The sequence below is a fragment of the Anopheles ziemanni genome, chromosome 3 (genome assembly GCF_943734765.1).
Source record: "Anopheles ziemanni chromosome 3, idAnoZiCoDA_A2_x.2, whole genome shotgun sequence".
Classification (NCBI taxonomy): domain Eukaryota; kingdom Metazoa; phylum Arthropoda; class Insecta; order Diptera; family Culicidae; genus Anopheles; species Anopheles ziemanni.
Window position 1 is genome coordinate 25,567,112 of NC_080706.1, and position 24,805 is coordinate 25,591,916.

The window sequence follows — 24,805 nt, forward strand, 5'->3', positions numbered from 1 at the left end:
TCGAGGTCGGGTAAGGCCAGCATTTTAGCGCCGTTCCATGGCTAGGCGCTACACACTGTTAAGATTATTACAACACCTTCGGTCAACCTTGGCCGAGGTTAGCTTGCACTGGTGTCTCCATTCCTCCCCCCTTCCAGAGCGATCTTCCGAAATGATCCGCAAACATTAGGCGGGGGTGAAACAGATAACTCATCTCCGCTAGGCGCACTGGGCGTCCGCTGGTCCATTTGCGGAAACGGGGCTTGTTTGAGTGGCATTTTCGAACGCTTGTAAGGGTGAAGAGCTTGACTCTCAATATATAAAGTTGTTTAGAGTTCAACAAACAAATTCTAACGACTGGGCAAATAAAGGCACGAGACGCCACGAGCTTCCCACTGCGTGTGTTCGAAAAATCTCCACACTTACAATCCATTGAAAGGGGCGGTTGTCCGTTACGCCTACGCTCCCTCCTTTCTCAGCTGACTCGACTGAAGCTCGTCAAGACACAGACTAAAAGAAAAGGATATAAAATTCCCGCTGCTCACCATAAAGGAAAAACTTAACAATTCCATGCGTACATGCCTGAAGTAATTCTTGCAGATCATGCTTAAAAAGGTAAACTTTAAATAAATATAAAAAACCTATTGTATGTAAATTTGCAACTGTTTGTTCTTTCAATGAAATACTAATGGATATTATTGATCACAGGACACAGCAAGAGCGAGCCGGGTGGGAGTTAAAAACAAGTTTTACTTTCGTTATGCCCATTTGCCACAAACGAATCACTGCATTCAAGCATTAAAAAATATTCGTTAATCGAAAGTACAGCATTATTGTTCAGCTAAATTAAGTTGTAATATTGATCACTTAACACTTCTCCAATGCCAACAGCTTTCCAATTTCAATTCATACAATCCAAGATGGGGGGGTTAGATCAGACTAGCTAAACTGGGCGTTAACTGCTCTTTCCGTGACACGTTTGAGATTGAAAAAAATCAAAATCCTTTACCACACACTCACACAACATATGCTAGATAAAAATTATCGCGATTGTAATAAATGTACTTCATAAAAGATGAATCACCACACGATTAAGGCATGAGTTATTCAATTTTATTACTGAAATGCAACGAATGTATTGGTCAGAAGGCTTCCAATGAACGCCTTTGGAACATTTATTACAGTATTGTGAAGAAATGCATAACACAAACTAACCTAAATAAGGAATCTATAGATAGTTGCATAAAAATGAGTAACATACATAAACCTTTGCTTTGCAGAGTACGTGTTAGGTGCAAATTTAAAAATACCTTAATTGGTTGGTAGGTGATCGATTAATATGCATTCATACCGAAAGACATCGGTACGCAGCATCCGACAAAAACCGGACCCGTTCCTACGTATATGATGAAGATGTGATTGTTTTTTCGCTTTACGCTGTTATGTTCTGCTACTGGTTAAATAGATTTTTCAAGTGTATTACAAAAATATTGCATGACAGTGACTGATCAAGGCGGCAAGCATGCTGATCTCCTGGGACAAATCGGTCATATGCTGCGGTGTGGCTATAAGCGTTGGCGCAAACACGGTGGCCAGATTATGCTCGTTCATCTTGTTGATTGCGTGATGCGAAGCGATGCGATTCAGATGCTCCAGAATGTACTTTAAACAGTGCAGATGCGCCGGAGGCAACGCTTTCACAGCGTTTCGCAAAGCTATCACTTGTTCGCCGATCGATTTTTCGCCTAGGAGAAGAATTCGGTTAATTGGTAACTAATCGATTTTCATGTGCACGGCGGAAGAACTTACGCATCGCTTCCATAAACAGTGGGAATGATTGGAAAGTTATTAAAGGAACGGGGAGCAGCCGTAAGTACAGCTTGAGTACTCCGGCGATCACATTTACGTTGCTGTACATCTGCGCGGACACATCCGCCTTTTCGCCATCCTTGTCCAGTGCCATCTTGAGTGCTTCGATCTCATCGGCAAATCCCGAAATTCGATAGATGCCTTCCTGCAGCATACCATGATTTTCGACCTCCTCGACGCACTTTTTCACAATGAAAGGAATGCGACACTTGTGCGCCGTCACCAGCGTGGTCAGATCGACTCCGAATATGCCACGGAGCCGCTTCAAGTCCGGTAAACATTTGGCTGGTACCAGCTCCGAGCACTTAAAATGTGCCATAAAACCGCAATCTGAAAATGTTATACAAATTAATAGCATTTATTTTGGTTGGGAAAAACCGTCCTCCGTTACCTACCGTCACATTTTACTCCTTGGGATGTGAAACCCCAAAGAAAGTTAGCACAAAACTCGCACCAATTCAACCCCTTAAAGGTGTGTGTTTTAAACGCGTGCTGCTTCTCGTACTCCGGGTAATCATTATCGTACAGCTCCAATTTTTCAATCAACGCTTCATTGCCATCACCACCATTACCGTCGTCCTGCTCGTCGGCGATTTCAGTGTCTGCCGACTCAACACTGTCCTGCACCATCGACAACTTGCTCGATTTGCACAGCGAACGCAGCTTACGCCGGTGGAGCGTCATGTACGGACTCTGTTCGTAGCATTTCTTAGTTTGGCTCATCATTTCCTTCAAGATTGGTGCGGCGTGCAGGCGCATATAGAAATTGACCAACCCGTCGGCTACCATGTCCTGTACCGTTTCAAACTTTTTAAAATTTTCCTGAAGAAAGTGACCCTTCTCCGGGCAATAGAATATTTTAAAATGTTTGGTATCCTGCCCAAAGCGCAAACTGAGCGTGTAGTAATTGTCGGCCCCCGGGCTACGGCGCACCAGATAGCTCCCGTCCGGTTTGTCTTTCAACAGTTCGGTGCACTCTTTGTGGTCCATTTTGCCGTGGTATTCCTTTCCGTATCGAGTGGGCCCCATAATGTCATTGCGCTCGCATAGCACAGGCTTAGGAGTTGGAGCCTCGAGTTGTATTTTGTACACTGCAAGATTATTATCATCCAGATTTACTTTCTCACTTATTGCTGCACGTTAGCGGTATACTTACACTCGGGCTTCCAAACATTCGCCGCAGCCAAAAGGGCATCTTTGTACATTTTTAGATTGGGGCAGTTTGGCCCTGCCCTTTCAGAGCCGTACGCTCATTTGTAAATAACAACAAATCTCCGAAGATTGACAAATTGAATTAACGAAATCAGTTTACACTACCCATTTGAGATCTTTACTTTTCGTCGCAAGGCAGTTATTAATTAAATAAATTTTTAATGACAATCAAGAACAAATTGATCTTGTAAGTTGATTTTTATTAATTTTCTGTAGTTGGTAAACGTTGTAAAACTTACTATGCACGAGAACAGATTTTATTGAAACGAGCAAAATTTTAACAAGTTTCCGAAAGATGCCGCTACTGTACCTACTGACGCTCGGTGACATACGTCAATTTCCACTTCCGACAGCGGACATGCTTCCTCTTTTTTGTAAACCTACTGAGTCGAATAGACGTGTATTTCATTTGCTGCTCACGTTTCGTGTCGAACCGACTTAAAAGTAAGTGTTCTCGAGCATCCCCTTTGATGCCGGGTGATGTGTGCAATCGGATATATCGATTCCATGTTTTATCACTTCACAGTTTTACAAAAATGCGTTACGTAGCTGCATACCTGCTGGCGGTCCTTGGAGGCAACGCTGCCCCGACCAACGCCGATATCGAGAAGATCCTGAGCTCGGTCGGTATCGAAGCTGATGCGACCCGCGTTAGCAAGGTTGTCAAGGAGCTGCAGAACAAGTCGATCGAAGAACTGATCGCTTCCGGACGCGAGAAGCTGTCCTCGATGCCGTCTGGTGGTGGTGCCCCTGCTGGTGCTCCTGCTGCCGCGGGAGCCGCCGCCGCTGCCGCTCCGGCTGCTGAGAAGAAGGGTAGGTTGAAAGTGCAACGCCACGCGGATTTTGTTCAGTCGTGCTAATTGCATATTATTCGTTTCAATTTTGCAGAGGAGAAGAAGGAAGAGTCCGAATCGGAAGATGACGACATGGGCTTCGGTCTCTTCGAGTAAAAGGTGAGTTTTCGTTGTTTCTACCTATTTATTTGTCATGCCTAGGTCGTGTGCATTTCAAATTTCTTCATTATTGTGATGAAATTTTCAATTGTCCATCTTTCGGGGATGATAGTAATGATTATGAATTGATTATACTGAGTAGAGTGTTGTTCGTTCATCCCGTGTCATCCATCACCTACTTTTTCTCAACTAACTTGAAACACGTTTTTATTTGTAGGTTAGTATCAGAAGATGCGGTTGATGATTTCACAAACAGCAGTTGACGCCTATTTCGTGTTCATTTTGCAGTGTACCGAAGGCGACAGTCGGTGTTCGAGAACAACTGACAACTTTTCGTATGAAAGGTAAGTTTATAGAAACTCGTCATTTTTATTAGTTTCTCTCTCTATGATGATACTATTTTAATTTACCATCTTTCGGGGATGACAGTAATGATTATGAAATTTCTACTGATGCGGATGGAAACTATCCCGATATTTCAATATGTTTTTGTCATTCAGTACTAATGTAACTCTTTCTTTCTCCTCTAGGTAAGTTTCAAGAAACCACGTGAACATCCCAAACCATCTTTTGGATTACCAACGTGGACTCGTTGGTTGCTGTTTTCGAAGTTCAGGTCGTTTTACAAATCAACTTGTTTATTCACAGCTTATTTCCCGGTCATATCTACCATGGTGCTATATCTTGTGGATATAGGTAAGTAACAAACCGCCATGCCCTCTTGGGTTATTTTTTCAATGATGACTCATTATACCATCTTTCGAATGATATTTAATGATTTTATCGTTTGGTCATAACTGATTCTTTTCGGTTCGCCGGAATTTATTCAATCCATGTTATACAATTGACTAATGTTATCGTTTGGTTTTCATTCCATTGCAGGAATCATTCGACGGAGAAGACAATATAGGTAAGTTGCTTACCCAAATTACCCGGGAAAAAGTTTGTTTATTGCTGATTTGCCCATTCCCATTTTTTTTAAATATTTCAATGATTCGACTGTTATACCTTAATGGGTTCAAATGGCTTTTCCTCGTTTCTTTTGATTGCAGGAACCATCCGATCCTCCCCGTCACCTGCATGACTTCGATGTGTACAAAATACATGGTTGAGAAATAAACTTTTATAACGAAAACTATCATCTGGTGTCAGAAATACTTTGGGGCTATAATTTAGTTCATCTAAAAATTTAAATTACGAAAGAAATTATAGATTCTCATTTGCAGTTATTACGTCCTTTGATGAGTGCTGAACTGGAATGCTTTCGTTGTATCTTTTGGCACAGTCTCGCTGTAGCCACCGCCACTCCGGCTGCTGAAAAGAAGGGTAAGTTGAATATGCAACACCAGGTGGGAGTTTGGTTCAATCGTGCTAATAGCATATTCTTCGTTTCAATTTTGCAGTGCAGAATGAAGCCCCCGAATCGGAAGATGACCATCCATCTTTTGATAACCATGCTATTAGTTAGTTTCTAAAAATGCCGTCCAATCCTTGTGTACCGAAGGCGAAATCGAAGATAGTCGGTGTTCGAGAGCGTCTTGCAACTTTCCGTATGAAAAGTAAGTTTATAGAAACTCGTCATTTGTTTAACCTTTCTGTGATGATATGTATTTAATTTCATCATCTTTCGGGGATGATAGTAATGATTACGAAATTTTCTACTGATACGATTAGAAACTATCCCGACATTTCAATATGTTTTTGGCATTCAGTACTAACGTAACTCTCCTCTTCTTTCTCCTACAGGAAAGACGGATTGTTTCAATGATTTCACTAGCAGGAGTTGACGCCTATTTCGTGTCCAACCCTTGTGTACCGAAGGCGAAATCGAAGATAGTCGGTGTTCGAGAGCGTCTTGCAACTTTTCGTATGAAAGGTAAGTTTAGAGAAACTCATCATTTTTATTAACCTTTCTTTCTGTGATGATATGTATTTAATTTCATCATCTTTCGGAGATGATAATAATGATTACGAATTTACTACTGATGCGATTAAAAACTATCCCCCGATATTTCAAGATGTTTTTGGCATTCGGTACTAACGTAACTCTCTTTTTCTTTCTCCTACAGGAAAATTGGATTGTTTCAATGATTTCACTAACAAGAGTTGACGCCTATTTCGTGTTCAAGAGCGTCTTGCAATTTTTCGTATGAAAGGTAAGTTTATAGAAACTCGTCATTTTTATTAACCTTTCTCTCTGTGATGATATGTATTTAATTTCATCATCTTTCGGAGATGATAATAATGATTACGAATTTACTACTGATGCGATTAAAAACTATCCCCCGATATTTCAAGATGTTTTTGGCATTCGGTACTAACGTAACTCCCTTTTTCTTTCTCCTACAGGAAAATTGGATTGTTTCAATGATTTCACTAACAAGAGTTGACGCCTATTTCGTGTTCAAGAGCGTCCTGCAATTTTTCGTGTGAAAGGTAAGTTTATAGAAAATCATCATTTTTATTAACCTTTCTCTCTGTGATGATATGTATTTAATTTCATCATCTTTCGGAGATGATAATAATAATGATTACGAATTCACTACTGATGCGATTACAAACTATCCCCCGATAATTCAAGAAATTTTTGGCTCTCAGTACTAACGTAACTCGTTTTCTTTCTCCTACAGGAAAATTGGATTATTTCAATGATTTCACAAACAGAAGTTGATGTTTATTTCGTGTCCAATCCTTGTGTACCGAAGGCGAAAGCGAAGACAGTTGGTGTTCGAGAGCGTCTTGCGGCTTTCCGTATGAAAAGTAAGTTTATAGAAACTCGTCATTATTATTAACCTTTCTTTCTGTGATGATATGTATTTAATTTCATCATCTTTCGGAGATGATAATAATGATTACGAATTTACTACTGATGCGATTAAAAACTATCCCCCGATATTTCAAGATGTTTTTGGCATTCGGTACTAACGTAACTCCCTTTTTCTTTCTCCTACAGGAAAATTGGATTGTTTCAATGATTTCACTAACAAGAGTTGACGCCTATTTCGTGTTCAAGAGCGTCCTGCAATTTTTCGTATGAAAGGTAAGTTTATAGAAAATCATCATTTTTATTAACCTTTCTCTCTGTGATGATATGTATTTAATTTCATCATCTTTCGGAGATGATAATAATAATGATTACGAATTCACTACTGATGCGATTACAAACTATCCCCCGATAATTCAAGATGTTTTTGGTATTCGGTACTAACGTAACTCGTTTTCTTTCTCCTACAGGAAAATTGGATTTCTTCAATTATTTCACAAACAGAACTTGATGTTTATTTCGTGTCCAATCCTTGTGTACCGAAGGCGAAAGCGAAGACAGTTGGTGTTCGGGAGCGTCTTACAACTTTTCTTATGAAAGGTAAGATTATAGAAACTCATCATTATTATTAACCTTTCTTTCTGTGATGATATGTATTTAATTTCATCATCTTTCGGAGATGATAATAATGATTACGAATTTACTACTGATGCGATTAAAAACTATCCCCCGATATTTCAAGATGTTTTTGGCATTCGGTACTAACGTAACTCCCTTTTTCTTTCTCCTACAGGAAAATTGGATTGTTTCAATGATTTCACTAACAAGAGTTGACGCCTATTTCGTGTTCAAGAGCGTCCTGCAATTTTTCGTATGAAAGGTAAGTTTATAGAAAATCATCATTTTTATTAACCTTTCTCTCTGTGATGATATGTATTTAATTTCATCATCTTTCGGAGATGATAATAAAAATGATTACGAATTCACTACTGATGCGATTACAAACTATCCCCCGATAATTCAAGATGTTTTTGGTATTCGGTACTAACGTAACTCGTTTTCTTTCTCCTACAGGAAAATTGGATTTCTTCAATTATTTCACACACAGAACTTGATGTTTATTTCGTGTCCAATCCTTGTGTACCGAAGGCGAAAGCGAAGACAGTTGGTGTTCGGGAGCATCTTACAACTTTTATTATGAAAGGTAAGATGATAGATACTCATCATTTTTATTAACCTTTCTCTCTGTGATGATATGTATTTAATTTCATCATCTTTCGGAGATGATAATAATGATTACGAATTTACTACTGATGCGATTACAAACTATCCCCCGATAATTCAAGAAATTTTTGGCTCTCAGTACTAACGTAACTCGTTTTCTTTCTCCTACAGGAAAATTGGATTATTTCAATGATTTCACAAACAGAAGTTGATGTTTATTTCGTGTCCAATCCTTGTGTACCGAAGGCGAAAGCGAAGACAGTTGGTGTTCGAGAGCGTCTTGCGGCTTTCCGTATGAAAAGTAAGTTTATAGAAACTCGTCATGTTTAGTAATATTTTTCTCTGTGATGATATCTATTTAATTTCATCATCTTTCGGGGATGATAGTAATGATTACGAAATTTTCTACTGATGCGATTAGAAACTATCCCGACATTTTAATATGTTTTTGGCATTCAGTACTAACGTAACTCTCCTTTTCTTTCTCCTACAGGAAAGACGGATTGTTTCAATGATTTCACTAACAGGAATTGAAGCCTATTTCATGTCCAACCCTAGTGTACCGAAGGCGAAATCGAAGATAGTCGGTGTTCGAGAGCGTCTTGCGGCTTTCCGTATGAAAAGTAAGTTTATAGAAACTCGTCATGTTTAGTAATATTTTTCTCTGTGATGATATCTATTTAATTTCATCATCTTTCGGGGATGACAGTAATGATTATGAAATTTCTACTGATGCGGATGGAAACTATCCCGATATTTCAATATGTTTTTGTCATTCAGTACTAATGTAACTCTTTCTTTCTCCTCTAGGTAAGTTTCAAGAAACCACGTGAACATCCCAAACCATCTTTTGGATTACCAACGTGGACTCGTTGGTTGCTGTTTTCGAAGTTCAGGTCGTTTTACAAATCAACTTGTTTATTCACAGCTTATTTCCCGGTCATATCTACCATGGTGCTATATCTTGTGGATATAGGTAAGTAACAAACCGCCATGCCCTCTTGGGTTATTTTTTCAATGATGACTCATTATACCATCTTTCGAATGATATTTAATGATTTTATCGTTTGGTCATAACTGATTCTTTTCGGTTCGCCGGAATTTATTCAATCCATGTTATACAATTGACTAATGTTATCGTTTGGTTTTCATTCCATTGCAGGAATCATTCGACGGAGAAGACAATATAGGTAAGTTGCTTACCCAAATTACCCGGGAAAAAGTTTGTTTATTGCTGATTTGCCCATTCCCATTTTTTTTAAATATTTCAATGATTCGACTGTTATACCTTAATGGGTTCAAATGGCTTTTCCTCGTTTCTTTTGATTGCAGGAACCATCCGATCCTCCCCGTCACCTGCATGACTTCGATGTGTACAAAATACATGGTTGAGAAATAAACTTTTATAACGAAAACTATCATCTGGTGTCAGAAATACTTTGGGGCTATAATTTAGTTCATCTAAAAATTTAAATTACGAAAGAAATTATAGATTCTCATTTGCAGTTATTACGTCCTTTGATGAGTGCTGAACTGGAATGCTTTCGTTGTATCTTTTGGCACAGTCTCGCTGTAGCCACCGCCACTCCGGCTGCTGAAAAGAAGGGTAAGTTGAATATGCAACACCAGGTGGGAGTTTGGTTCAATCGTGCTAATAGCATATTCTTCGTTTCAATTTTGCAGTGCAGAATGAAGCCCCCGAATCGGAAGATGACCATCCATCTTTTGATAACCATGCTATTAGTTAGTTTCTAAAAATGCCGTCCAATCCTTGTGTACCGAAGGCGAAATCGAAGATAGTCGGTGTTCGAGAGCGTCTTGCAACTTTCCGTATGAAAAGTAAGTTTATAGAAACTCGTCATTTGTTTAACCTTTCTGTGATGATATGTATTTAATTTCATCATCTTTCGGGGATGATAGTAATGATTACGAAATTTTCTACTGATACGATTAGAAACTATCCCGACATTTCAATATGTTTTTGGCATTCAGTACTAACGTAACTCTCCTCTTCTTTCTCCTACAGGAAAGACGGATTGTTTCAATGATTTCACTAGCAGGAGTTGACGCCTATTTCGTGTCCAACCCTTGTGTACCGAAGGCGAAATCGAAGATAGTCGGTGTTCGAGAGCGTCTTGCAACTTTTCGTATGAAAGGTAAGATTATAGATACTCATCATTTTTATTAACCTTTCTTTCTGTGATGATATGTATTTAATTTCATCATCTTTCGGAGATGATAATAATGATTACGAAATTTTCTACTGATGCGATTAGAAACTATCCCGATATTTCAATATGTTTTTGGCATACCGTACTAACGGAACTCTCTTTTTCTTTCTCCCACAGGAAAGACGGATTGTTTCAATGATTTCACTAACAGGAGTTGACACCTATTTCGTGTCCAACCCTTGTGTACCGAAGGCGACATCGAAGTTGGTCGGTGTTCGAGAGCGTCTTGCAACTTTTCGTATGAAAGGTAAGTTTAAAGAAGCTCGTCATTTTTTAACCTTTCCCTCTGTGATGATACGTATTTAATTTCATCATCTTTCGGGGATGATAGTAATGATTACGAAATTTTCTACTGATGCGATTAGAAACTATCCCGATATTTCAATATGTTTTTGGCATTCAGTACTAACGTAACTCTTTTTCTCTCATACAGGATAGTTTCAAGAAACCATTTGGAATGCATTCTTAAAGGCGATGAACACACCTCCCAAACATCTTTTGGATTACCATACTAACATTTAATGGTGATATACTGATTGCTGTTTCCATTCGTGGCGTTGAACAAAACAACGTATCCTAGTCATACCGTTGTGTGGATATGAGTAAGTAGCACAAACCACCATGTTTAGTGTTCTTTTTAAAAAAATGATGACTTAAATTACACCATCTTTCGAATGATATTTAATGATTTTATTATTTGGTAATTTCTGAATCGGTTCGATTCTCCGAAATTCATTCGACGAATAGTTTGCTATATATTTTACTAATTTTCTCGTGATGGCTATTTATTCCATTGCAGAAATCATTCGCCCGAGAAGAAAATATGGGCAAGTTACCCAAACTACACGCGGATATGAGTTTGTGAAAAAACAACTTGTTTATTCACAGCTTATTTCCCGACCTTATCTACCATGGTGCTATTTCTTGTGGATATATATGTAAGTAGCACAAACTCTACCATGTTCGTTTTTTTTTTAAGAATGATGACTTAAAGTACACCATCTTTCGAATGATATTTAATGATTTTATTATTTGGTAATTACTGAATCGATTCGATTTTCCGAAATTCATTCGAATTCTTGTTGAACATTTTACTAATTCTATCGTTATGGCATTTATTCCATTGCAGAAATAATTTGACCATCCTTGCCGTCACCTACATAACTTCGATGTGTATAAAATACATGGTTTAGAAATAAACTATTATGACGAGAACAATCAATTGGTGTTTGAAATACATTTGATCTATATTTTGGTTAAACTAAGAATTTAAACTACGAAAGAAATTACACATCCTCATTTGCTGTTGTTGCGTCCTTCTTCCGCGGATCTGCTGCACTGGAATGCTTTCGTTGCGCTTCCTGGTGCATCTTCCACGCCTTGTTGGTCTTGTCCACCGATTGTCGTATGCGGTTCATGATTTGAGCATGGTCTAATCCGAGTATATCGTGCCTCATTTCAGGCTCACGTATACGTTCTTCTACCACTGTTGCAGTCGGATCACTGACTTCCTCGCCATCATCTCCATAGTCCGCCTCCTTCAACAGAGCATTTAGCACTCCTTCGACATAGTACCGTTTGTCCTGGACAAACATGAGCACTGGAACCTCACCCATCACCCGAAGCTGAGACAGTTCATGGCGTAAGCGATACGATAACTGTTTGAGGATGATCTCAATTTTAACGTCCTTGTTGAGACTAGAAGAAAACCAGTAAATACTCGCTTCACGAAAGTCCGGTGCGACACGAACGCGAGAAATCTGTATACCATAGCCATACAGATCGCTAGCGAAGGAGCCGGTTGCCATGAGATCGGTTATGTTTTTCATAAACAGCTTATTCAGAACGGCCACACGACGACTTGATTCCTTCCCTTGGCGATTGGTGCTCGCAAGGGAGGTTGCTGGCATCAGTTTAGGCGTACGATCGTTAGTTTCATCATAGTATCGTTTCTTCTTAGCCTTGTTACTGCCGCTCATGAGTTTATTGAGCACTTTTGCTGCCTTCGTCGATGAACGAACCGCACAGCTGACGGAGAAGAGCCGGGTTGACGTGATTTTTATCTAAAAGTATAAAAAGGAATGGTGAAGAGAATACTACGCTGGCTGACTAGTTTATTTTTTAACGTACCATTCCGATATCGAAGGTTTTTCTGTGATTGTGAGAACAAATCTATATTCTCAAATCTCTACTTAGCAAAAACAGCATGGATCAGTCTGTGAAACACTAATATAAAGAAAATATGATAAAATACCCGCAAAATTTAAAAATGCAACTGAAGTACAACTTGTAAGGAATGATCTACGATCCTTAAAATACACCCGTGTCGTTATAAATTTCACAGCATCGCAAATCGGATCATTATATGATAGCAAAACAAACCACAGGTATACTTCACAGATGTGTTCCAGGCACCAAAGGAAAATTTGTAATTGTTTAGCCTGTACCTATTGATCGCTTAAGTTTACCAAATTACGACTTATTTTCAACTCGCAGAGCGTCAGCAATGATATAATCACTTACAATAAGAATGATTTTTACCTTTCGCGGGTAAACCTACAATAAAAATAAGTTTTTGGCACCATCGCCTATTTTCAAAACATCTTTCACCGCATTGTGCTTCTTGCCAAACGCAAAGACGTCAGTTACGAAGAAGCGGATATAAACGTGTTTAAAATGTAAATTGTTTTCATCGCGTTTCTGGTTAAATTTACATGTTCTTCTTTACATTCAAACCTTTTTCAACTAAATAATGAATTTATATGGCAAACTATAAGGCTTACAAAATATAATGCTACATCTTTGATAAGCAATTAAAAACAGTAATCGGCTGGCAACCCTTCTCACAGCAAAACGACAAGTAAACGTCAAACCCAAGAGGTGACGATGCAATTTGCAGTACAATTTCGACTGCGAACGGTTGGTGTCGTGCTCGCGGGTAGGATTTGGTGTAATTTTCGCTTCAAATTTCCGAACAAAATTGTCCTTTGTTGCACATGTTCGTTCGTTTAACTAACTAGCCTGATTTATTAGCCTACAAAGTGCCGATTGCTTCTCAAACCAACCGTGGAATATGTAAATTGCGAAGCGGCAGAAAAAAGTTTTGCGCATCTATGAGCAGTGGGAGGTGAACCTCGAAGCTCGTGCAGTTACGACAGTGGTAGACCTCTTTTCTCGGAAGCTAAAGATAACAACGGGAAGAGTTATTCTCGCCTACATCCGCCCCGTACTAAGAGAAAAGTTCACGCTGCATTGTGCTGTTCCATGTTTAGATAATTGCATTTCCTGTCGTACCCTGCGTTCGGGTTGGACTTGCTGTTGATAATTGTACGGAAGAGAGATTTTTCCAGGATATCGTGACTTCATTTCATGGCGGGGATCAAGGATATGGTTACCGAATAACATACATTTGTGAGCATACGCTTGCACCGGTGGAAAAAGTGGCTAAAGGTTCCGGCATTGAAGTGATGTGGCACTTGCTTTCCGTATACGTGTGTGTGTTCAGTATGGGGCGGGGGCTTCCCTTACCTATGGCAGAAGAAAGTGACTCAACAACGCGAGCCATTTTGCTCCAATACACAGAGGGGAGGTGTATTGTATTATGCCGGAGCATACCTGCGGGGCATATCGTCTCCGCGTTACCTGATACACCAATACCAAAAACGGCAGTTAACATGAAACATACTTCCCAGCGGCTTGGAGCCTCCCTCCTGCTCCATAGGCAACCAATGAGCCACCGCGGACCAATATGATAATCTGATTGATGTTCGAATAATTGAATCTTTTTCACGCAACATACGGAATGTCGGCGACACCATCAATCAGGGCAATATGTGTGTCCGGCCCTATTGCACCATACAACATACTTCAATGTCCACGATAATTTAATTTACCTTCCCGAGGAAGTGGCTTGTTTTCTTCATTTCTCCATCCCGACATCCTACTCGTTCTCCCTCGTAAGCTATCTCTTTTTTTTTTCTTGCCTTCGAAACGTTTGTGTTTGTGCATTAGTTTAGTGCTCACTGACAAACACACATGTACACACTTTCTTTCTCTTTGGAAAATTTTCTCGTTTCCTGCATTTGATTGTTATTGGTTGCTTACGACCGTCGGAGTGGAGCGTCCACAGTATCCTCTTTGCGCGACTCTAGGATCGCTCGTTTCTCGATCTATAAAATTGGGTCATTTCGACAACACTCGACGGTAATTGAAGAGAAATGTCCTGTTGTTAACCACCGTGCGGCCATATTGGATTCGGTGAAAAGTACTCTCCGTCCACGGTGGGATGCACATACATACGAAGTCGAACGGAAACACACGAACGACGTCGATTTTAGCTATCTACATAACTGTGTTTCTTTTTTTTTTTTTAACTAAAAGGTGCCTACAACTTCTTGCCATTGTATGTGTAGGGCATCCGGTGGGTAGATGTATGCGTGCGTTCGCGGTTGCATGCGTTTGCTGGAATCAGTCATCTTTGGGCTACAGAACCGTCCGTTCGTCCTTCGCCTCGCTGTGTGTGGGAATGTGCCAACCCGTAGGGTTTCGGAATTTTTGGTGTTCGCAGAATATTTGAAAGCCCAGAATAAAACGCAGAACTACGATAATCATTTTCGTAAGCGGAAAAGCAGGCGGCAAGTTGCGGAAAGAACAATCGATCGGCGACATGAATGCGATGCTGGTGGTTCGAACATGATTACATATTGTAGTGTCTCATTGTGTTGCTAGGGAAAAGTAGGCAAAGGCTGCTATACAGTTCGTTTAATCCGTTTAATGTTCTCATGGTTATTTCAGTAAGGTTCCGAGGTATCCGATAACATAGTGCAAAAACGAGCGAATATAGCCGTACGACTTGAGCAACCGTTCGTGTCCCCCCTGTTTGTGTGAATCTGTCAAATCAAGCAACATACATTTAACTGTGACCAGTATCCTGCAGAAGTTAAGAAAACAAACAAACCAGAGTTACGATAAGTGTGAAAATCTGAGAAGTTCGTTAAGGAAGTGAATTACACAGTAGTGAATAAGCAGCCGGAAAAATGTCGCAACAACTACCCATACGTTTTCAGGAGCACTTACAGGTGAGTGTTTTGTGTATGTTCCGTTTGGGGTCATGTAAAACAAAATTACATTGACCTAGAATAAGCTCATCATCATCCTCCCATTGCAAATGGATGTGGCAAGCTTTTAGTGAAGGGACGGATTTCAAGTGGAGGCACGGGAATTCGGTCATGTGTCATCACAAAGCCCGACGCCCCCTTTATGCTTGAAAGGGGATGTTGAATGATATCATTCGGTTCCAACGGCGAAAGACTTGTCGTTTTTTTGCTTTTGCAGAAGAAGTTGTGCATACACAACAAAACATCTTAAAACGACTTTTGAATGATTGTTTCTTTTGTGCTCCATTAATCACTTTCGGACGACGAGGAAGACGGACTAAAGTTAGAGCAAATATAAAGGACTATAAGCAAAGAGTGAAAAAGGCCCAAACCGGGGGAACAACGGCATGCGCGCGTTTCCCGCAAATGAATTAGAAGGACGAAGAAGATAGACATAAGGGACTTCTCATTACGCAACGGTACACGTCCCTCCCACGCAACGACGCTGGCTTTTCAAAGCACATCCACAATTTCCAATAGCAGAAGCAAGAGAAAGGAGGCAACGAGATCCGTCCAGTAAAAAAATGCCCATACGCTGCCGAACGTATTCTATTTTTGAGGGATGGGAAATGAAATTTCCTTCCATGCCGTCGTGGTTGAAGTTGCGAACCAAAAACCGAATCGCATTAGTCACTTCCTGTGGGAAGAAAATGCTCCCTCCGTGGGTTGAAGTTTCTCTTCATGGCTACTGTGACGATTGTGTTTGCTTGCTTTCTTTTTATTAAAGAGAAGATTCTTCTCACAGACTGACCGCTGGCTACATGTTAAAAAGCTACAAAAAGCGAGATAATATTGACTGCAAATAGCAAGAAGAGCGTAACACGCATAGGGCGAAGAAACAAGTTCCACGTCTGCCTCTACCCACTCCACCGTTTTAGTGGGATGATGTTCTTATCGTAATTTTTCTTTTCCCTTCCCCAATCGTTATCATGCTCCCCGTTTCGGATGCCGGCCACCCGATGCTGCTGCTCGCGCGATGAAAATATGTGCCCACATTGGTGTAGCTCACGAACATCAACATCAACCCGAGCTCGATCTCGTTCACCAACCTGACGATGGAGTCGGACAAGTTCATCTGCGTGCGGGAAAAGGTGGGCGAGACGGCGCAGGTGGTCATCATCGACATGAACGATGCACAGAACCCGATCCGCCGGCCGATCAGCGCCGACTCGGCGATCATGAACCCGGCGAGTAAGGTGATCGCCCTGAAGGCGCAGAAGACGCTGCAGATCTTCAACATCGAGATGAAGTCGAAGATGAAGGCGCACACGATGACGGAGGAGGTGGTGTTCTGGAAGTGGATCACGCTCAACACGCTGTCTCTGGTGACGGAGACGTCCGTGTATCACTGGTCCATGGAGGGCGATTCGACGCCGATCAAGATGTTCGAGCGCCACTCGTCGCTGAACGGCTGCCAGATAATCAACTATCGCACCGATCCGAAGCAAGCTTGGTTGCTGCTAGTAGGTAAGTTTGGTAGTTAACCATCGAAGGATACCGTGCCGGAATCCAAGTAGCCCACGTCTACAAATTCCGTCTGACTGTTTTTTTTTTTTTCAGGTATCTCGGCACAGCAGAATCGTGTCATCGGCGCCATGCAGCTGTACTCGGTCGAGCGTAAGGTGTCGCAGGCGATCGAAGGACACGCCGCGTCGTTCGCCACGTTCAAGATGGAGGAGAACAAGGAGCTGTCGACGCTGTTCTGCTTCGCCGTGCGCTCGCAGACCGCGGCCAAGCTGCACATCATCGAGGTGGGCACACCGCCGGCCGGCAACGTCGCGTTCACGAAGAAGGCGGTGGATGTGTTCTTCCCGCCGGAGGCGCAGAGCGATTTCCCGGTCGCGATGCAGGTGTCGCCCCGGTACGACGTCATCTATCTGATCACCAAGTACGGCTACATCCACATGTACGACATCGAGACGGCGACCTGCATCTACATGAACCGCATCTCGGGCGACACGATCTTCGTGACGGCACCGCACGAGTCGAGCGGTGGCATCATCGGCGTAAACCGCAAGGGTCAGGTGCTGTCGGTAACGGTGGACGAGGAGCAGATCATTCCGTACATCAACACGGTGCTGCAAAACCCGGACCTGGCGCTGCGCATGGCGGTGCGAAACAATCTGTCCGGCGCGGAGGATCTGTTCGTGCGCAAGTTCAACCATCTGTTCACGAACGGGCAGTACGCGGAGGCGGCCAAGGTGGCGGCGATCGCGCCCAAGGGCATCCTCCGTACGCCCCAGACGATCCAGAAGTTCCAGCAGGTGCCGGCTCAGCCGGGAACTAGCTCGCCGCCGCTGCTGCAGTACTTCGGCATCCTGCTCGACCAGGGTAAGCTGAACAAGTACGAATCACTAGAGCTGTGCCGCCCGGTGCTGGCTCAGGGTCGTAAGCAGCTGTGCGAGAAGTGGCTGAAGGAGGAGAAGCTGGAGTGCAGCGAGGAGCTGGGTGATTTGGTGAAGCCGTCCGATCCGACGCTGGCGCTGTCGATCTATCTACGCTCGAATGTGCCGAACAAGGTGATCCAATGCTTCGCCGAGACGGGCCAGTTCCAGAAGATCGTGCTGTACGCGAAGAAGGTCAACTACAGCCCGGACTACGTGTTCCTGCTGCGCTCGGTGATGCGCACCAATCCAGAGCAGGGATCCGGCTTCGCCTCGATGCTGGTGGCGGACGAAGAGCCGCTTGCGGACATCAACCAGATCGTGGACATCTTCATGGAGCAGAACATGGTGCAGCAGTGCACGGCGTTCCTGCTCGATGCGCTGAAGAACAATCGACCGGCCGAGGGCGCCCTGCAGACGCGACTGCTCGAGATGAACCTTATGTCGGCGCCGCAGGTAGCGGATGCGATCCTCGGTAACGCCATGTTCACGCACTACGATCGGGCGCACATCGCTCAGCTGTGCGAGAAGGCTGGCCTATTGCAGCGTGCCCTCGAGCACTACACCGACCTGTACGACATTAAGCGCGCGGTCGTCCACACGCAGCTGCTGAACGGTGACTGGCTGGTCGGGTTCTTTGGCACCCTTTCGGTGGAGGACTCGCTCGAATGCCTGAAGGCGATGCTGACGGCGAACATTCGTCAGAACTTGCAAATCTGCGTGCAGATCGCTACCAAGTACCACGAGCAGCTGACCACCAAGGCGCTGATCGACCTGTTCGAAGGCTTCAAGAGCTACGAGGGCCTGTTCTACTTCCTCGGCTCGATCGTCAACTTCAGCCAGGATCCGGAGGTGCACTTCAAGTACATCCAAGCGGCGTGCAAGACGAACCAGATCAAGGAGGTGGAGCGCATCTGCCGCGAGTCGAACTGCTACAATGCCGAGCGCGTCAAGAACTTCCTCAAGGAGGCCAAGCTCACCGATCAGCTGCCACTGATCATCGTGTGCGACCGGTTCGACTTCGTGCACGATCTGGTGCTGTACCTCTACCGCAACAGCCTGCAGAAGTACATCGAGATTTACGTGCAAAAGGTCAATCCGTCGCGGTTGCCCGTTGTCGTTGGCGGTCTGCTCGACGTCGACTGCTCGGAGGACATCATCAAAAATCTGATCCTGGTCGTGAAAGGTCAGTTCTCGACGGACGAGCTGGTCGAGGAGGTGGAGAAGCGCAACCGGCTGAAGCTGCTGCTGCCGTGGTTGGAGTCGCGCGTGCACGAGGGTTGCGTCGAACCGGCCACACACAACGCGCTGGCAAAGATCTATATCGACTCGAACAACAACCCGGAGCGATTCCTGAAGGAGAATCAGTTCTACGATAGTCGCGTCGTCGGTCGGTACTGCGAGAAGCGCGACCCGCATCTGGCGTGCGTCGCTTACGAGCGTGGCCAGTGCGACCGGGAGTTGATAGCGGTGTGCAACGAGAACTCGCTGTTCAAGTCGGAGGCACGCTACTTGGTGCGTCGGCGGGACGCTGAGCTGTGGGCGGAGGTGCTCTCCGAGGCCAATCCCTACAAGCGCCAGCTGATCGACCAGGTGGTGCAGACGGCACTCTCGGAGACGCAGGATCCGGACGACATCTCGGTCACGGTGAAGGCGTTCATGACGGCCGACCTGCCGAACGAGCTAATCGAGCTGCTCGAGAAGATCGTGCTCGACTCGTCCGTGTTCTCCGATCATCGCAACCTGCAGAATCTGCTCATCCTGACGGCGATCAAGGCCGACCGGAGCCGCGTCATGGACTACATCAACCGGTTGGACAACTACGACGCACCGGACATCGCTAACATCGCGATCAACAACGAGCTGTACGAGGAGGCATTCGCGATCTTCAAGAAGTTCGACGTCAACACGTCCGCCATCCAGGTACTGATTGAGCAGGTGAACAATCTCGAGCGGGCGAACGAGTTCGCCGAGCGCTGCAACGAGCCGGCCGTATGGTCGCAGTTGGCGCGCGCCCAGCTCCAGCAGGGTCTTGTGAAGGAGGCGATCGACAGCTACATCAAGGCGGACGACCCGAGCGCCTACATGGACGTAGTCGAGACGGCTAGCCGCAACGACTCGTGGGAGGACCTGGTGCGATACCTGCAGATGGCGCGCAAGAAGGCACGCGAGAGCTACATCGAGAGCGAGCTGATCTACGCGTACGCCCGCACGGGTCGGTTGGCCGACCTGGAGGAGTTCGTGTCCGGACCGAACCACGCCGACATCCAGAAGATCGGTGATCGGTGCTTTACCGACCGCATGTACGAGGCGGCCAAGCTGCTGTACAACAACGTGAGCAACTTTGCGCGGCTCGCCATCACGCTGGTGCATCTGCGCGAGTTCCAGGGCGCCGTCGATGGGGCGCGCAAGGCCAACTCGACGCGCACCTGGAAGGAAGTGTGCTTCGCCTGCGTCGACGCGGAAGAGTTCCGGCTGGCGCAGATGTGCGGTCTGCACATCGTGGTGCACGCCGACGAGCTGGAGGACCTGATCAACTATTATCAGGATCGAGGCTACTTCGAGGAGCTGATCGGGCTGCTGGAGGCGGCGCTCGGGCTGGAGCGTGCCCACATGGGCATGTTCACCGAACTGGCCATCCTGTACTCCAAGTACAAGCCGGCAAAGATGCGCGAGCATCTGGAGCTGTTCTGGTCGCGCGTCAACATCCCGAAGGTGCTGCGGGCGGCCGAGCAGGCGCATCTCTGGTCGGAGCTGGTGTTCCTGTACGACAAGTACGAGGAGTACGACAACGCCGTGCTGGCCATGATGGCCCACCCGTCCGAGGCGTGGCGCGAGGGTCACTTCAAGGACATCATCACCAAGGTGGCAAACATCGAGCTGTACTACAAGGCCATCCAGTTCTACCTGGACTACAAGCCGCTCCTGCTGAACGACATGCTGCTCGTGCTGGCGCCACGCATGGACCACACCCGGGCAGTTAGCTTCTTCACCAAGCAGGGTCACCTGCAGCTGGTCAAGACCTACCTGCGTTCGGTCCAGAGCCTCAACAATAAGGCCATCAACGAGGCGCTCAACGGGCTGCTGATCGACGAAGAAGACTACCAGGGCCTGCGCACCTCGATCGATGCGTTCGACAACTTCGACAACATTGCGCTGGCACAGAAGCTCGAAAAGCACGAGCTCACCGAGTTCCGTCGTATTGCCGCCTATCTGTACAAAGGTAGCTATTTCCGAAATACGGACATTTCCCCGAGAGAGCAGCTCGTCTTAACTGTTCCCCCATTTGCAGGAAACAATCGCTGGAAGCAGAGTGTGGAGCTGTGCAAGAAGGACCGCCTGTTCAAGGACGCGATGGAGTACGCGGCCGAATCGCACCAGGGCGAGCTGGCGGAGGAGTTGCTCGGCTGGTTCCTGGAACGCGGCGCTTACGATTGCTTTGCGGCATGTCTCTTCCAGGTAAGTGGGGAGATAACATACGCGAGTCGCTTAATATTAATGATCTCGAAATAATCGAAAAATTCTCCTTCCCGAAACAGTGCTATGACTTGCTGCGGCCCGACGTTATCCTAGAACTTGCATGGCGCCACAACATCATGGACTTTGCGATGCCCTACATCATTCAGGTAAATGCACGGAAATGAGCACTAGAGGATCACTGAGCCCTAACGCGTTCCGCCCATTCCATTCGTTTACCCATTGCAGGTGACGAGAGAGTACACCTCCAAGGTTGACAAGCTCGAAGCGTCGGACGCGGAACGGCAGAAGGAAGGAGACAGCACCGAACACAAATCGATCATCATGCCCGAACCGCAGCTGATGCTGACGGCCGGGCCCGGCATCGGCATGCCCCAGTACGCCCCACAGTACGCCGGCGCGTACGTCGCCCCGCAACCAAATATGACCCCATACCAGTACGGTGGTATGTAAAGCCAAGCATAACCACACCTCCCATTACCACCACCACAACCACCACCCGGCACACACATTCGAACATGCGCGCGTACCCACATTCGGCCACAGTGTAGAGAGGAAGTAGCTGTAACATAGAAGAGAGTGATCGAAGAAACGGAGGCGAGCCTTCGACCGAATTTTCGATCCTTTAAGCGTCTCATTTCTCCATTATCATTATAATCAGGATCACGTGGTAGGCACCAGGCAATCGAATTAGCACTCGTCTTAGCGTGTCTGCTTCCGTAGCATCTGGTTCCGTTCTCCGTAGTATGGGATAGGCATTTAGACGATATCTAGTATAGAACTAGACAAAGTTCTAGTTTCTTTCATCCCATCAGTAATACCTACCTCTCGTTTTCCGTCACAAGTCCCAATGTAATAGACTTTTAGAGCGTCGCCTCCATCAGTTTCATATGTTATCTGATCTTCGGGCTGATGTTTTTGGATCTTATTGATCTTTCATTGTTCATTCATCACGTCCCTTGCTGCATGTTAGTAATATCATCTCTGTTACTGATCCATTGACCACTGACTCGTCTCGTTTTGTCATTTTTCTTTCTTTTTTTAATGCTGCGCGCAATTCTTTGCTACCTTTGGCGGTGTTCAACAACGATTCCTTTTTTCCTTTTTATCACCGCCTTCATAATACACCACTCGCCATATGCGTATGTGTGTGTGTGTGTATGTGTGTCTACTAATGGCTTGTTTGTGTGTGCTCTGCGTGCGTGCGCCCCGCCTGTGCCTGTGGTGTGTGTCCCTCTATCTCCATCCGTTTCCCCCCATGCGGGGCTGCTACAAATGAATCATCAGCATTTAGTTAATTTACACGCCCCCGACAAGATAGGTGAGTGTAGTTTGCATAGCGCACTACTACTACTACTACTACTACTACTATTGAGAATTACTATGAACGGGGGGTAGCCAACGGGTGGGAAAGATCAGCGGGGGGAGGGCGATTGTTGGTGGGCAGAGGTGGGACTGCGTTACAAAAGTGCATGATTAAATTAACGATAAACGATAAACAAAATTATTAGTGAGCATAACGTAGTAACGGATAAATATTATATGTAGTGTAAAGACGATGCGAAAGTGTGCACACAAGCACTTTGCGTACCCTTCCATTAATGTGTACGAATAAACCGACGATAGTTTCGTCCGAAAACTATGTATCGCTGAATTTTGTTTGTTTTGTTTTGCGGTTAATCAGTCCATCATACACTTCAGAAGAGGCATTCGAGTGCCGAATGTTCGTAAAAGAACGATTTTTAAATTCAAAGCAGATTTAAAACAGCTGCAAACGATACTGCATTCCGAAAACGAGGATAATTTGTTATCATTCTTTGCATAAATAAGAAAAACGCATAAAAGAAACGATCTAATTTCTATTCTTCCTTTCCATACACCCCTTTCAGGTTTAAATTAAGCCAGAAGCGAAGTGGTGTCGATTACTCGAGACAGCACTGTGGCGAACGACGGTCTTTACATTGCTAGTGGAAGCTTAACACCCAGCTAGTGCGGACAGGCACATACGCTACACGCATCAAACTACAAAGCTATCAAACAAACGCCATCAAAGGATAACTCAATTTCACGCCACTTTCTTCATGTTTTGATTCGAACATATTTATCAAAGCTCTGGGATAGGCAAGAGGCGATGTGAGAGTATTACATCGCGCTTCGACACAGCCCCCAAACGGCCAATAGACACAAAGCAAAGCAAATCATTCGTTAGTAGACGTTACAAGAATCAAGTAATGCAAGTAGTAGTTCACGAGCAAAGGAAAAATTCAGTAAAAACACGTTATCATTTATCTTATTGTTCACTAAGAAAATGAAAAAAAAACTAGATGCAAAAGAAAAGATTATATAAATATATTATATATATACATATAAAAGTATACATACGAGAGAACTAAACTAAACAAAAAAACAAAAAACAAACCCATGAGATGCAGTTGTGTAAATATAAGTAAAACATACTATAAACGACGCAGAACTTGTTATCGTAGTGATGAATTTATTCTGCTAGTAGACAAAAAATGAACAGTTAGCGAAAGTTTGCGAAGCATGCCCGATTAAATAATCGTTCTACACGCGGGACTGCGGACACTTTTAGAGACACACGCGCGAACCAACCTCGTGGGACAGTAAAGAGCAACACGCACCGGGATAATGTTTGCTCCGTGTATCAGCCAAATTCCTAGCATCACAACCGTCCGGCGATTGAGCAGAAAGACAGGTGAAATCAGTCGTACCAGTACGGCAGAAGGGACGGGGCTGATGAATCATGAAAAAAAACGCGAGCAACAAGAAAACGCAAACCATAATAATGGAAATCACTAAAATTCCAAAGCTTCGACACAATCCATGCACTATTATTATTGGAATAATGATTGATCGGGGCGGAAGACAAACAAGGTTTTAGTAAGTGCGCGTGTAACTGTGCGCAAACTTTTCACAGCATGCCACGATGTTTGTTCTTGTCCTGCATTCTGCGATAACTTTGCAGCAGAGCATCCCTTGGTTAGCTTTGATGTTTACTCTTGCTCAGTGCTGTACTTGGATGATGATGGCGTAGATATTTTACTTCCACTTCAAACCTCCCCCAGAGTAAGGGTGTTTTTGTTGTTTTTTTTTTCTTTTCTCACAAATCTGCGATTCGAGTAGACCATTCCTTGTAGCTTATTGATGATTGGTTAGTGTTCCGTATTATGTTTAATTAGGGTAGAAGCAGCAAGAACGTAGATCATACGGTGAACATTATAACTATGATTCGTTTCGGTATTGTAGCACTTTTCTTAAATCTTTGCCTTCGGCAGAAGGAGCTGATCAATACCCCGTGTTACGTTATCCGTTTGATTATTCCGATTCCATTTGAAATAACCACAAATTTAAACATTAGTTAGCAAGCTCGATTGAACAAATTCTTTTGAAAGCCACCGAATCCAGCCCGTGTGGTAGTTTTTTTTCGTCGTTAACTTTAACGTTTTTTAATTTATGAATATTTTATTTTATTATAATATTTTGTTACAAAAACAAAAGCCAAGACTCACAATAATGTTGCAAACCCGAAACTCAC

General features: G+C 44.2%; 4 protein-coding genes across 4 annotated transcripts; 2 read left to right on the top strand and 2 right to left on the bottom strand.

The window, feature by feature from the left end:
- Nucleotides 1–1,115: 1,115 nt before the first annotated feature.
- Nucleotides 1,116–3,116, bottom strand: LOC131287154 (beta-chimaerin). The gene is made up of 4 exons (XM_058316177.1): nucleotides 3,005–3,116; nucleotides 2,244–2,939; nucleotides 1,789–2,178; nucleotides 1,116–1,724 (listed from the first exon to the last, which is right to left on the bottom strand). Exons 1-4 carry the CDS (start codon nucleotides 3,051–3,053, stop codon nucleotides 1,459–1,461), a joined length of 1,401 nt encoding a protein of 466 aa, XP_058172160.1. The 5' UTR covers nucleotides 3,054–3,116; the 3' UTR covers nucleotides 1,116–1,458.
- Nucleotides 3,117–3,420: 304 nt separating this feature from the next.
- LOC131290005 (large ribosomal subunit protein P2) lies at nucleotides 3,421–4,373 on the top strand. The gene is made up of 4 exons (XM_058319382.1): nucleotides 3,421–3,504; nucleotides 3,587–3,873; nucleotides 3,949–4,013; nucleotides 4,302–4,373. Exons 2-3 carry the CDS (start codon nucleotides 3,597–3,599, stop codon nucleotides 4,008–4,010), a joined length of 339 nt encoding a protein of 112 aa, XP_058175365.1. The 5' UTR covers nucleotides 3,421–3,504; nucleotides 3,587–3,596; the 3' UTR covers nucleotides 4,011–4,013; nucleotides 4,302–4,373.
- Nucleotides 4,374–11,277: 6,904 nt separating this feature from the next.
- On the bottom strand, nucleotides 11,278–12,290 carry LOC131287850 (putative ribosome-binding factor A, mitochondrial). Its single transcript, XM_058316936.1, has one exon. It carries the CDS (start codon nucleotides 12,209–12,211, stop codon nucleotides 11,519–11,521), a length of 693 nt encoding a protein of 230 aa, XP_058172919.1. The 5' UTR covers nucleotides 12,212–12,290; the 3' UTR covers nucleotides 11,278–11,518.
- Nucleotides 12,291–13,130: 840 nt separating this feature from the next.
- LOC131286605 (clathrin heavy chain) lies at nucleotides 13,131–21,883 on the top strand. Its single transcript, XM_058315583.1, has 7 exons — nucleotides 13,131–13,170; nucleotides 15,027–15,310; nucleotides 16,393–16,855; nucleotides 16,949–20,995; nucleotides 21,065–21,231; nucleotides 21,312–21,398; nucleotides 21,478–21,883. The coding sequence occupies exons 2-7, from the start codon at nucleotides 15,269–15,271 to the stop codon at nucleotides 21,700–21,702; spliced, it is 5,031 nt and encodes a 1,676-aa protein (XP_058171566.1). The 5' UTR covers nucleotides 13,131–13,170; nucleotides 15,027–15,268; the 3' UTR covers nucleotides 21,703–21,883.
- Nucleotides 21,884–24,805: the final 2,922 nt, after the last annotated feature.